The 14,824-nt window shown below is 40.8% G+C and overlaps 1 protein-coding gene across 1 annotated transcript in view; it reads left to right on the top strand.

Moving 5' to 3' along the window:
• The window catches only part of ZNF608 (zinc finger protein 608), a 78,702-nt gene that overhangs the window by 27,263 nt on the left and 36,615 nt on the right, over positions 1-14,824 (top strand). Inside the window, exon 3 of the mRNA XM_026046582.1 lies at positions 7,587-7,842. Coding sequence (XP_025902367.1) covers positions 7,587-7,842 — 256 coding nt within the window. The remainder of the gene's footprint in view (positions 1-7,586; positions 7,843-14,824) is intronic.

Raw genomic sequence — 14,824 nt, 5'->3', positions numbered from 1 at the left:
AAAAAATTAAATAGTATCTTCTTTCTATTATTTGGCCAGATGCAAACTGTGTGCCTGCTTGGCTTTATGGTCACCATGACTGATACAGGACTGTGTCCTAGTTAAAACTGTTGTTGTAGGTGACTCTGATGCTCTTAGAGCTGTGGTGGCCAGCTTTAATGAGGTCACTGGAAATCTGTGAATGGCACCGCTCGCTGCAGCTTTTTTCCTAAAGAAGCAGTTTTGCAAAATCAGTCTTCTATTTGAAAATTTTCCTGCCTGTATGTCCTTCCATGCGTAATGATGGCCCCCGTGACTATGTCATATAGTCAGTTAATAACATGCTATCCTCCAGACAAGTTATGTATGTGCAATAGTCCAGTTAAAAACAACCAAAGATGGAAAAGACAGAGGTGGGAGAAGAATCTTTTAAACTGGCTCGCCTGACAAATGCAAACTATTTTGGAGGTGTGCCTAAAGACACAAGTTTCAAATTATAGGGCCTGGGCAGCAAGGAGAGCCTAAAACGCTCCTTCTCTTTCCCTCACTGCTCAGAGGTCAGTTGCCAGCTTGTACAAAAGGAGCTTTGGTAAGATCCCACAAATCAAGTTCCCTTTTCTGCGTTACATACTCTTAAAATATATCCTTGGCTGAAGTGAAGCCAGGGTATTTGAAGCCAGACAGTAAAACAGATCTGTTTATTCTTGAGCCCTCAACCAGGGTTGAAACAAGGCTAACTGAGGAGTGCACCAAGCACAAAGACTGCCAATTGATATTGGTGTATGTACAATGCCAGCAACTGGCTGTTCCAACTCCATCTCAATGGGCATGTTTACATTTATACAAAGGGGTAAGTGCTTCCTTTGGAAGTGTTTTCTTCTCTTGTGCCCCTTCATTTGTATGCAAGAAGAGTAAACCCCTACTCAGGCAGGATTGAAGTAAAGTCAAGTCAGTAAAAAAAGGCACAGTTTTGGAAAACCTATATAAAAGCCTAAAGATGAGTTGTTGGTCTTCCCGTTTTGTAGTTTTGCTAAGTCATTAGTGAGATGTAGTAAATGAGTGCCTTTAGAGATAGCTAGTTTGTTCATAGTAGCAAATGACTGGTTTTGAGGGAAGCGAAAAGCCATCAAACACTTCTGTGCGTGGATGTTTATTTCCAAATATCTGAATAATGACTGAGGTTGTATAAATGATACATGCAGGAAAGGAATACATAGAAGTTGTAGCCTTCATCCACCAAACATAGCTTTTGCAGCTCTTTACAACTTCCCATATGTTAATGAAAAACATTTTCTGAGAAATTGGCAGCTTTGTGCTTTGTAGCTGATGCCAACTTTTTTTTTCCTTTTTTTTTTTTTTTTTCTGTAGACCAGTTCAAGGCAGAGCAGAGGGAGAAAAAATGCCTTGTTTTAGCGCCTGAATTACTCTGACAAGCTTTCACATTGCCCCTCCTCTTATTAATATTCTTTTTGATGTGAGCTTGTAAAACAGAGGATTGGCTGTTAATCTCTGGGATCTCAAGGGCTTTTGGCAGTGGCCCATAATTGATGTGTTCACATGGCTGTTGTCTGACTACTAATGATTAGACAGCAGTGTTATCTCCCAGCTAAATCTGTGTTGCTTATAAATCACACTTGATAAACTGCAGTTTCATTTCTTCAAAGAGTCTGTACATGTCTATATACTTTGATAGAACTGCCAGAGGCGTTTCATGCTTTCATGACAGTTTAGATTAGTTTTTTTTTCAGTTGAGCAAAACATTTGAATTTCTACCAAGTGCAGAAATATCAGTTTTTTTGTTGTTACTAATCTCATCGTGCAGAGATTAGCATAAAAAGGATGTGTGCAGTCAGTACAGAGAATAGGTACATGCAGCTAGAATAGCACAGGTGAAATGTAGAATATTTGGACTAATGATTCTTTTGCTTTTTTTTTTTTTAACTTGAGCAGAAGTGGGTTTTCATTTGCAGTAGGTGCTGATCACTTTGTCAGACTATAAAAACAGTTTGTGAGACAGAATAAGAAAGGAGGAAACTTAAGGCTAGGCTGACATACTGAAACGGAAGATGCTTTGACTACAATTTTGGATATTTTCTGCATGAAACCATGTCTTATCCGTTCTTCTTTCCTTTCTCAACAAATCAGCAATCATACGCCCCATCTGGAACTCAGCAAATATGAACTTGTATCTGTGTGGGGGTGCTTATAAGGCATGCTAATGGGGATCCTTAGGTACCATGGCAAAATCAATGTGAATTAATGTCTTTGAGGCTGGAACAGAGATCTCAAAGTCATGTACTTCTAAGCCACAGAGAGGAAAAGATGTGCCACAGGAGCTTGATTTATCCATTTTCAGTCTAAACATGAACAAAGAAATTCCTTGCTTGACTTAGAATACTGTGAATCTGTCTTGGTAGAACAGAGTTCTAAAATGAATTTCAGTCCATTCTATTCTAAGGCTCAGCAATGGGTCAGGCCATGACTGAAATAAAAGTTTGGAAGTCTGGTTTGGGGAATTTGCTAAAAGAAATCAAATTTCAGTGGAGATAGATGCTCTAGAGACTTTCAAGCAGAAGTTTCTCAGTCATTATGATTTTCTTGGGCTGAGAGAGGAGAAATGTCTTCACTAGAAATTTGCAGGTGGCAATTTGGGCATTCTCCCAGGCCCTTGCCAAATGTCAGAGTTGACATACAGTTTTTCACAGATGCAGCCTTTGGCAGAAGGCTATTGCCAGCAGCTGTCAAATGCTAATCTTTCCCATACTAAAATGGGTGAATGGCTTTGGGAAATCCTAAGTATCTCAGCTGGAATAGGATATATAAGGGGGAGTATGGAATTCTCCCTGCCTGCTGTTTTTCTTGTTTTTTATTGATCTCCCTTGAAAGTCTGTTTTTAGAAGAGTTTATCACCACTATATATGCATTAGCCTCTACTGAAGGATTGAGTTATTATTTGTGATCATCATTGTATATTATTATTGTCCTAAACAGCATATTATTACTGTGTCTGTGCAAGTGCTGCTGATGCAGTCCCACATGGTCTGAGGAGGTCTGGAAATCTATATGTGGAAGAAATAAGTAATTATCCACAGAGCAGGTGTTGGCAGATATGTTTGCTGATTGGATAGTTGATGGAAGTGACATAGGATATTGTAAGTACTTTTCCTGTGTTGAATATAAGACTTGCAGATCTGTCTAGCTGGTGATCAAAATTATTTTCTACAGCCAAATCATATAATATTTCTATCATATTTTCTACACATAGCAGTAGGGAAAAAAATCCCTACTTTGAGGGGTGAAGTGCTTTGGGGGATTGGAGGATTTTTTCCCCTTTAACTTGATGTATAAAGTTTGTTCATCTAAGGGTCCTTATTATATAATAAATATCTTGTAATAAAATGTCTTTAGAAAATGGCCAAAGATGGTCAAAGATTTCAGTAATATAATTAAACCTGACTTACAGACTGATTGAGATATATACATATACATATACATATACATATAAGTTCTATTAAGTATGATGGCAGAATGGTCCTGGATGTCTTCTTGTGTGAGATTAGATTAAAAAAAAAAAAAGAGATCATTCAGATGAAAGAATCCATTTTTATTACATGGTAGAATGTGGGTGGACAGCTTTGTTTTTAAGATGTATAAGATCTCTGTGAGGCAGGGCTTCATGGGAAAAAAGGCATCTTTTATTGGATCAATGAGAGGCATGGAAAAAGAGAGAGGCTTTTGAGCATACAGGCATTTTTTCCACGTTACATTCTTCCACATTTGTTTTCTTCCAAAGTGGTTTTATTGATATTATTAGCATAACTTCTGGTTTGTGGTGTTGGGAATGAGAAGGGGATGAGATCTTCTGGAGTCCTTGTTGCTTTAGAAGTGTGTGAATGCAGGGCGAACAGGCGTTGTATAAAAACAAGTCAACTGCCCTTTTACTTTAAAATCTCAGTAAATGAATTTGGAGAAAAGTAGCACTTCCGTATGGAGATGAATTCCTTTATTTCCTGCTTTTCATTTCAGATTCTGTGAAGTACAACTTTGGAATTCCAAGAAACTTGTGGATAACAATTTCAAAGCTGAAAAATTGCTTGTTCCTTCTGGTCTTTTATTGGAGTCTGCCTTAAAGGAAGGGCTTAGTTTTGCAAAGAGTCAGTTTTTAAGTGTATCCCATAATAGGTTTGGGATCTTCCTTCCACATTCTTTTTACAGACATTCCTGACATTTCCATTTCTGCTGGCAGTGCTTATGTTTTTTTATTCTATTTTTTTTCTCCTGGTTTAAGAAGCAGTGTTCTTCTGTGTCTTAGTCTGGTAGCTCTGTCTCCTGTCCTTCAGAGATCACTGCCAAAGAAATATATTCATTAATAAGGTGGAGCTACATAATTTCTGTAGTTATACACCTGCTTGCACACTTTGAGGGATCATATGGCGTTGTCGGGGGTTTGGAAGCTATAACTAGAAATTATGTAGTTTGCATTTTGCGATTTATGGCAAACACATTTCACACTTCAGATACATGCCCTTGGAAAGCTTTGAAATGAAAGTTGAAATGAATGAAATGCCTATATGCAGGATGTGATCAAAACTCACCTATTTAAGTATCTGGGGAAAAAAAAAGTTGTATTGAAATGATAAAACTAATCCCCTTTTGATCACATTAGTACCATAGCAAGTTACAGTCATGGGGGTTTCTGGGTATCACTCTTCGTTCCTGGGTTTTCCATGGAGGTAGCTAAGGGATGGTGTCCAGTGAGGACTTGCCCTTGCAAGAAGGGGACTAGGATGTGACCAATGGCCATAGTATCATGTTGGGCTACCTGACCTAGGAAGTTCACTAAAAACCACATCCCTTCTGCTGTGAGCTCAGCACTGTCCACTGAATCTTTCTTGATTATCAAGAAATCACTTTAAAAGGCGATAAAGAGTGAATTTTCAGGCAAGATTTTAGAAGCTTGTGTTGCTTGGGGACCTTGAAGGACTCTGTCCTTCTATCGTGGTTTCTGCTGCCAGGAGCTGTCACTGCCTGATCCAGCCAGACCCGTGGTGCTGGCTGTTGATGGGCGTCACGTTCCTGTTTCAAGCCTTCCCTACTCATCAGCTCATGAAAGTGGTTAAGGAAGAAAATACCACCTGAATGTTTCCGTCGGGTCAGGAGCCCTTTGGTTACACATGTTAAGAGAGGATCTGCGTAAAAAACCTTGCTCAGGTTTAGCTCCTCATCCTCCTCTTGGAATCTCTGTTGTGATAAATAGCCAGGCTACTGCTCAGCATGCACCAGCACCTGGGAATAATCATGCACAAATAGCAGTGAGAAACTGCAGAGCATCTGTTCTTGACATTAACTTTCCTCAGTTTGACAGGCTGCTACCACCAGATGTTTAGACTTACGTGCCTCTTTTTTTCTCTTATGGAGATGGCCGCCTTCCTGCATCTCTCATGGCTGCTAACCTCTTCCACCGGTGCCCTTTGGAGGAGTGAGGGAAGCAGCAGTGTCATTCCAGTACTGCAAAGAGCCACTGCTTTGCTGTGCCAGTGGCCTAGTTATCAGATAACGTGGGGTAGCTTTAAAACAGGTAGAAACTGGTGCAGTATTTAAGCTCTCTGTATTTATTTAAAATGAGGAAGGTTGTACCTGCACATCGAATGTGAACTTCCACGCTAGGAAATGCCCACCTACTTTGTGACTAAAGACTTGGTGTTTGGGTTTGATACCGTAGTGGGGCCTTATACCACAATGCAGACACTTTTTTGGCCTTCTCTGCTCAGAATGGTTTCAGTGGAAAACACAGACATTTATAAGCAAGTCAAAATGAACCAGAGCTAAGTGCAAATATTTGTAACAACTTAGCAGGGTACATTGTTAAGAGTTGGGCTTTTGGCTTTGGCTCACCCATCCTGTTTTTGATACTTGGGATGGGAAGACAGCATCTGACAGTTTTGCTTAGAGTCATGTGAAACACTTGCCATTTTAGTATGGTAACACTAAGTGTTTGGTTTCTTTCCCTGGGGCTTGGGGATGAGCATTCTAGGGCAGAGTGCTGGGTACTGGGGCATTTTGCCCCAGGTTTCCAAAGCAGTGTGCACACTTCTAAGTGGGCTGTTCCTTCAGCCTTACTTTGCTTTATAAAGCTGTGCGGCTTAGCCTTGGGAGCATCTGGGCTCTAAATTAAGTTCTTCTGTTACATAGATTTTTATTACTCTTAGGCTTGGTTACCCAACTAAGAAGGATTGATTCTGTTTGCATGAATGATGCTTAAAGAAAAAGTCTGAAAAGGGATCCACAATTTGAAGGGCCGTTTTAAGAAAGTGCTATTTTAAGGACATTCTTTACAATTTTAGCTTTATATTTCATTTGCTCATCAACATGATCTGATCTGTGTTACAAAGAATACATGATGTAAGAGTATGCCCTTCAGTCCTTTCCTCTCCTTGCCTATTTGCCAGCTTGCTTTAAAAGGAAGCAAAATTAGCTTTGAGCCGCATTAAGATGCACTTGTGTGAACCCTATGCAATGTGATATGAGAGAGCCTGTGTTTTTTGTTGAGCATACTTAGAGGGACCCAGACAGAGAAGCTACACAGACTTAAAGGTGTTTTATCATCTGTCTGAAATCATCTGTTTGAAAGCAGGTATATAGGAAAGCATTTTTCCTATACTCTTGTATTAAAGCAGGTTTTCTTGATGTGAAAGCCATCATACAGTGAACCAAACAAGCATGAGTTTTGATATGTAACAATGGAGGGAGGATTCCCCGTGTGGAGACAATAGAACACTGAGCACCTTCATCACCAAACCTACGTGCAGCACATCTCTCTCAGGGTGTATTGGAAGCTGTGCAAGATCAGTAACTTCTTTAGTTCATATATAGGTCATGTAATGATGTGAACTGCCTGCGCATAGGCTGATTGCCTGGCAAGTTGTGCTTTTCCACCTACACATCTTGGAAATGTGTAGAAATTAGATGGATTGGATAGATTCTTGTAAAAATCCTCATCTGTTATTTCAAGTAGAAAGATGTAAATGTTGTCTGTAAGCTGTTAGGTGGGTGATCCTAGTATATTTTATCTGATTGGATGACAAGAGATTATGTTTGATGGCATATGGATATTGGGATTGTTCCAAGTGCTATTTTTTTCTGGGATGCTCAGGAAAAACAATTGCATTTGTATGTCTTTGTATTGTCTTTCTACATGTTTTCTTCAAATAAAAAATGCAGTTCCCAGTTTGCAAAATTAATTTTCATTTGCAAATCAGTCTCTGTCAGTGCCAAGAAAAAAAGTATCTTTAATCCTTTTTTTTTTWTWWTTTTTTTTATTATTATTTCATGCTAACAGTCTCTGACAACAGGGAATAGTCTTGGAGAAATTTAGTAATTTGCCTTATTTAGCATGATGAATTTTTTGTGTTTAATTTCTCATGTGCAGCATTTCAGCTGATGTTAAAAAAAAAAAATATATAGTTGATCTCTTAAGACTGAAATCACTCCAAATCCCTACATACACAAATGAAGTCTTAGCAAACTGGATTTTCTTTTGTTTGTTTTGTTTATTTGTTTTTGAAATCTCACTGCACCATTATAGTAAGTTTGTCTGTTGTTTTCAGGTTGATCCCCTGTTTACAGTGCCTGCACCTCCACCTCCGATTTCCAGCAGTATCACACCTCAGATTCTGCCTTCCTACTTTTCCCCATCTTCATCCAATATTGCAGCACCAGTCGAGCAGCTTTTGGTGCGGACTCGTTCAGTGGGTGTAAATACTTGCGAGGTTGGAGTAGTAACAGAACCCGAATGCCTTGGACCCTGTGAGCCCGGGACCAGCGTGAACTTGGAAGGAATTGTGTGGCATGAAACTGAAGAAGGTAACTTGTTTTTTCATTAGGCTTGTCTGTTAGCTATGTTAACGAGGAGACTTTACTGTACTGCCTGGACGCTAACTGGGGCCCCCTAATCTAGTGGGATGCTGTTGTGTACCGTGGCAGTCACAGCTTTGTAGAGAAGCTGATGGGCTTTTTATGTTAGAAAACCCAACAACTTCAAATTCAATCCAATTTGGATTATCATTGTAAGGATGATTATCAGCTACTCAAGACAATCCAATTTTCCATATGGCCTACCAGGGAACCAACAATTTGAAAGAAAATTGTTTTCTATCACTGTATTGAGAAAAGTATATTAAGATGGACTAACCAAATAGTACAAGTATATTAAATATCAGGATCTTAGTTAAATGTACAACATGAGGGAAATATAAGGACGGGAGTGGATATATGAAGAGTTTAGGTAAAAGTGTGCAAAACTAAATAATTTTGGAACTCAACTTCTGTGATCAAAACTGTCACCATTACAGAAGGATAGAGGCCCCAGAGTTGTCTTTAAAACTGTATTTGATATTATGATTATCTTATTTGCATTCTGGCTGCTGGAAACATATTTTTAAGAGGAAAACAATCATGTTCAAAGCAAAGCATTCCATCTGGTGAAGAACTGCTAGCTAAACCAGGCTGGCTCCTTGAATGTCCTTGGGCAGCGTTTGGCCAAGCCAGCGTGCTGGGGTGCTTTGGGTAACACTCCACAGCAGTGGGCTGTGGTTTAGAATAAAGTCAGTAGAAACAGGATTACGCTCAACATGCAGATTTTTTTTTCCATTCTGGTTTTCAAAAGCTCATTATTAAAATACCAGCTTTCTCTTGTTAATGCTAAAAATATTGAATGTGTACTTTCAGCTCCTGCAATTTGAGTTTTAAGAGTGGCAGTTCCAGCTGCTTGAGAGTCCTCCCGCAATTGTTTGCCCTTGTTTGTATTGAGAAGTATGTAATTTGCAGTGATCTACCTTCCTCAGTCATGAAAACAAGGTTATTTACGAAAGGACATAATGAAAGAATACAGCGGTGCATTGCTTCATGATAAATCCTGACATCCTTCAGACATATGCACAGTGGCATTTGGTCCTTTCCAGTGATATATAAGACCTCACCAAAGTGCTCTTACACTGTCCTCTCAAAAATCAATATAGAGAGTCAGATTTACTTGCTTTTATATGCTCTCTTCCATCCATCTTTCTCTCTGTCTCTGTCTACAGCAGATTCATAAGGTAGATTGATCCTTTTAGATTGTTTTTAAAGCACAGTATAAATTCTGTTTTAAAATCTCCCTGCAGAGATGACTGCCCTTAGCAGCTCCAATTTTCCTTGACTGGACTGTATTAACTAGGGCTGGAATGCATGGGCGTTAACTGTGGAGACATSAAAGAGCGGTAGCTGTTAATAGTGTTATTCTTGCTGAATAAACTAAACTCCTGACCCCCACTGAATTTAAGAAGCCTGCCTTGTTAAAGGTTTGGCACCAGAAATGAAGCATTTAAAGAAGGGCATTCTGGCCAGGGTGACATTCTGTTTCACATTTTCTCAGCACTCTCCTGGTTTAAAAGCTCATGTTATTTAATGGAAATTAACTCCCTTAACCTCTTCCCAGTTTGTCTAAAACAATTTTTTAAAACAACTGAGGGGGCTTGAGCGGAAGAGGGATTTGAATGAAGTGGTTTTGAATGTACCTGTTTTTGCAGGTTTGCAAATCCTGTGTAGTGAGGCTGCCGGTGGGGGTGGCCACAGCAGCAGCAAAAATGGAATTTTAAAATACCACTCCAGTGATTATAGTAGAGAGCAGATTGCTTAAAAGAATGAAGATAATAGGTATAATTTTCTGTCATAGAAATTCTACTGTTTAAGACCTTGCTTTACGGAAGAAAATGTCATTACTTTGTTTTCCCCCTGCTTCAGCAATCTCAGTTCACTCTGTATTATGAAAAATGACTTCCTAATGATCAGATTTGCATTTTAATTTGGTTTTGACGTTTGGGGCACACATGCACGTATATATTTAGCTGCTTTCAAATTTCCTGATACGTTCATGAAAGCAGCTATATAGCAGCTTGCATGAAGCCACGTCTGCCAAATTTCAGAAAGCAGGGTGCAGATGGGTCTTTTATTTGACTTYAACAGAAGGATGATTATCAGCTACTCATTTTTTCCAGTTATTATTTTGACTTTAATTAGGCCAGAACATGACCTTTGCTAAAGTGTTGTAAATCCAGAATACTCTAACTGAAATCACTGTGACTGGTCAGATCTAAAACCATCTTGTTCTTCATAATGTCCAACTGAAATGTGACTTTCTTTTGTGATGCCCATATGTTTCCTTTGTATCCACCCTCTTCCACTGCTCGCCAAGGCCTAATAAAACACACATGCAAACAGACATCTCTCTGTCTGCGTATGTGATGGCTTTTTTAAGGCGAAACACTTCTAAGAAGCCAAGGTGTGAGAGTTGCTGACCTTGGCCTGTGTCTTGTGTCTTTAGCCTTTCTGTAAGATGGATTGTGGGGTGGTTGGGCAGTGTTCAGGGGATCTCCACACACCCTGCACCATATGGGAATGATGAGTCYCACGTGTGTGTGCTGGGCTGCCGTTGGGCACTGCTGTAACCAGCAGCGGCAATGCAGCTGCAGAAAGGATGTGGCAATGAGAGCTGTGATGAGAACGGTGCAGTCAGCAGAAGATGAAATCAGGTCGCTTGTGTAGAGCCCATTGCTAAGCTTCATTCCTGCTCTCCAGAAGAGAAGGTGCATATTTGGAAATTCATGCCATGAGGCTTTGCAGGATCCAAAAGAGCTGCTTTTCATTCAGGAATGCTAAACAAGTTGTCCCTTTCTGCTGCATTCAGTCTTCAAGGTCACAAGAAGGATGGTGTTTGGTTTTGCTATTCATGTTCCTAAGATAATCGGTCCAAGGGGGGAGGAGGAAAAAAGCATTGAATTTCAGACAAAATTGTGGCTGATCAAAGACAGCATTACTACTACAGCTCCTTTCATTTATCCTGTGCCAATCTGTGCAGCTGATTTGATCAGCGGATTTAATAAATCAGACCATTTTTTTCTCGGACAGTTTCAATCTTAAAATGTGCAGAGAGAAGCTGATATCTGAAGTCTGTCACATTTTATTACAAGGCTTTGTAACTAACCGTGGCTGAGGTTTTACTAGTATAATTGACTGAGAAGGCTGGTTATCGCATAGGCATTTCCCAGCTGCGCTGCTCACAGTGCTACATCGCTCAATTTTCCCACGCGCATGTGCTAGGCATTTTCTTCTGCATAACATCTTTGTCTGGCTCTGACTTGGTCTGCACTCAAAGGGGGTTCATGCCCAGTGAAGGGAAATACAGAAACTGGTTGGGGCTCCCTTGCAGCAGTGGAAGGAGAAATAGTTTATAGGCAAGTCAACCCGAAAGCTGGCAGCTAATGCGGATATTTGATACCACAAACCACTCTTCAGTTGCAGTAAAAATCCGTTACACCCAGCAGCTTGGTAGTCCCTGGAACATGCTCTGTGCTTGGTTGCTTCTTGTGATAACCTGGATTTTTTTTGGGAAGCTACAGTTGAAAGTCCACATTTCTATATTGAGAGATAAGGTTAATGCAGAATCAGGTACTTGCTAAACGTTGCAATTATCTTCTGGGGAAGCAGTAGTGAAGAGAGCAGTAATTGCTCCTTACCGCCTGGAGGAAATAAAGAATGGCCCAGAAAAAAACAAAAAGGAAACCACCAACCAACTTTCTAAATTGTGTAGAGCCTGTTTTGTTTTGTTTCCTTTCATTTCATTTCTCATGCTTGGTGGCCAGGGTCATGTCCTGCTTTGGTGCCGCATCCTGTAAGCACAGTGAGCCTGCGGGGTGAGGAGCGCCTCTCTGCTGATGTCTTGTTTGCTGGAAGACAGCAGAGGAGACGCCAGCCGTCACCTCGCGCCCTTGTGCGTGGCGCCGGCTGTCAACGCCGCGCTCGGCTCCTCGCATCGCTGCTCTGACCGCCTCCCTCCTGGGGCAGCCTTAAATAATGCACAAATTAATCGCATCTCTTGTGTTTTTAAAGAGCTCTCTTTAGAACTTAGCCTTAGTGCGTTGGCTTTTTAACTCCCATGTGGCAGCCGAACGTGAGAACTAAGAATCTGGAGTGGGAGGGGCTGTATTTTTATATCACGTCTTAGAAATCTAATGGGATCAGTGCTTGGGGTCTTCTAGGTCATCGGTTCTGACACTATTTTGTAGATATTTCCAGTAGGAAGAAGACATAATTTACACAGAGGCCTGCTGATGCCTGCCACGGATGGGTTTCCCCACCTGCCATGTCTGCATTTTGTATGGCCACGCTGTTTTGAAAATATACCTACTGCACTGAGCTGGCCTTGGCTCTGCTCTACTTCTTGCTATGCAGCATTGGTTTTGCAAAACTTGTTTTAAAAGAACACAGTGGATCTGAGATCTCTATGTGTTCATACATGTGTGTATAAGTAAGGGTGTGTATATGTGCACAGAATTAAAGGAGTCAGAAGTAGTCTGTCTGCCTCTAGTTCCCCTTAGCATTTCTTGTGGTTTAACAACCACATTTTTCTAGTTTCACAAATATAAAGGCATGATGAAACAATGAAACTTGTAACGCTGAAAGCACTGTSAAACGTCTAAGTAAACAAAAGCAGAAATTAGAGAAAATTTTGTTTTCCTAATCTTTTTTATCAAAGAACCTTAGAGTGAAGTGTAGAAATTCAGACAAACATGATTAAATCAATGCTGTCATCTTAAGTTCAGGTATTGTTTATAGAGGGAGGTCATGTGCTTTATTAGACAAAGTGATACACTTGGAAAAAAAAAARAAAAGGTAAGCTTTCAAGCTCAGCACACTTCTCTCCCATCTGAGTGATGCAGAGCATTAACTTGCTGCACGAGGTGTTCAGGTTCCCCTTCCCGCATCAGCACAGAGCTATAGAAGCAGTGGGGTTTTTGGCAGGAGAAAAGCACCGAAAAAGTTCAGAAATGAGGCTCACTTGCGTCTGTGGTAAAGAGAAGTGGTTCACAGAAGGTGGCCTTTTTAGCCGGTTACTCTAAGAGAATATCCCAAATCCGACGCTCTGCTGCTCATATGAGTCATCTGCTGACCTGTATGAACATCCGCTGGTATCAAAATGCAGTCTGCTCAGAAAAAGTCTAAGCATAAGCATGTTTTCTGTTTTTAAATGTAAAGTTTTACAGTTCCTCTTTCTGCTGTTTGAGATGACAGACCCAGAAAGCTCAGCAACTTGGGGAAGCCTGAGGTGCCCAATTCTTTCTAGACCTCAGCTGTCTCATTTTGGTTCCTCAGCCATTTTCAGTCTGACTCCTCGTATGTGCAGAAACAGGCCCTGTCTCACAGTTCGGAGAATGCTTGTGTGGAAACCTGTGCTGTGCGCTTACCAGCAGCTCTGCCTTCTTTACAAAAGGAGTTTGAGAGATTGCACTTCTACATGTAGGAAGGGTGGCTGCAAAAAGCTAAGGAGATGGCTGTTACAGGACTGTGGGAGGGATTGGACAGTAGGTAGCTGCCACTTACCTGGTACACCTGATCTTATGTGATCAGAGATAGGTGCTTGTTTAGGGAGTGTAACTGTGACTGGTGCCTGCAGTGCTAACCGCTTTCTCCAAAATGTTCAGCACTGGCCACTGTTCTAGTGGGGCTACGTGGGCARCTTGAACTAAGCCCCTATAGCAGGAGCTTCATCCTGACATGTTTTACAGCTGTGGCCCAGCTGCAACAAAGTGTTTGTTCTTGGAGAACCACAAAAGGAAGTGTTTCTGACCCAGCCAAGGAACTGCTATGTATGCAGTTTGGTTTCCAAATTGTACTGCTACTTGTTGTCTATCTGATACCATTTTCATCTGAAGTAACTGAAGCAAACAATTTTAAAGGCCAACCCCTGTGTATCAGCAGAATCCTCTTAAAGTGATTTTAAGCCATTGGGACTGACTCTTATGACCCAGGTACATGGTTGAGTTGATGTGGCTTTAATGAGTGGCCATGAATCAACTGAGCTATGGTAACCAAACTTTTGCAGGCTCTTAGCTCACAGCAAACAGTAGATAAATCATGTCCGAACAAACCTTTTTAGTGAAGGAGAAATGCAAAATAGATCCTGGGTGTTCCTTGCTGGCAGAGTTATATGTCAGAGGGGGATATTTTGACCTCTCCCAATGTAATTTTGATTCTTTAACAAAACACTCCTTTTTCAAGAAATGTTCAATTAGGTATTGCTTTTAGCACTAATTTAAATTTCAGGTCATTTGTCTAGATATCACAGAGTAGTGAAGATCTGTAACAGGAACAAATAAAAAAAAAGTGAAGAAAAATAAAACAGAACCATGGATACTTTCCAGGCTTTTTATATGCAKCAGAGAAGTCGTTTCATCTCCTCTCCCATTCCTTCCCCAAACTGTCACTTCAGATCAGCATATTTTTATAGACCATTCAGCATCTTGAAACAAAAACATCTAGGATATAAATGTGTGTAAAGATGCTGCTGTTATGCTAAACATTCAGTTTGATATTTAAATGCCAGTTTTCCTCCCTGAACATACAAGTGCCATCACACTCATCCTGTGACTTTGCTCATTGTGTGGCCATGCATCTGTACTGCAGGGAGGACGGTGGCATTTGTTTATCACCCAGCACCGCCCATTTTGCCTCACCCTTACAGATACCAGATGTAAAGCTAAGTAGAGCATAGCCACAGCTGAGGGACATAAACTACTCAAGAATAGCCAAAGGATAGGGGAGTGTCAGGAGTGGCCAGCTTGTCTGAAGGGAACTAGCAAATGCCACTTCCTGCAGCTGTGCGAAGGCAGAGAGCAACTAGCTTGGTATAACCCAAGGCAGACAGTGGAAAAAAACCCTTAATGCGCTCCAGACAATGCTCATATAAAAAGCTGCATCTCGCCAGGCTGCTGGGGAGGAAGGCTCCCTGCACTGCTTGCACATACACAGA

This window comes from Nothoprocta perdicaria, unplaced genomic scaffold (assembly GCF_003342845.1).
Source record: "Nothoprocta perdicaria isolate Ctin4 unplaced genomic scaffold, notPer1 scaffold_45, whole genome shotgun sequence".
Classification (NCBI taxonomy): Eukaryota; Metazoa; Chordata; class Aves; order Tinamiformes; family Tinamidae; genus Nothoprocta; species Nothoprocta perdicaria.
Note: the sequence above shows the minus strand (reverse complement) of the source record. Positions and strands in the feature narration are given on the sequence as shown.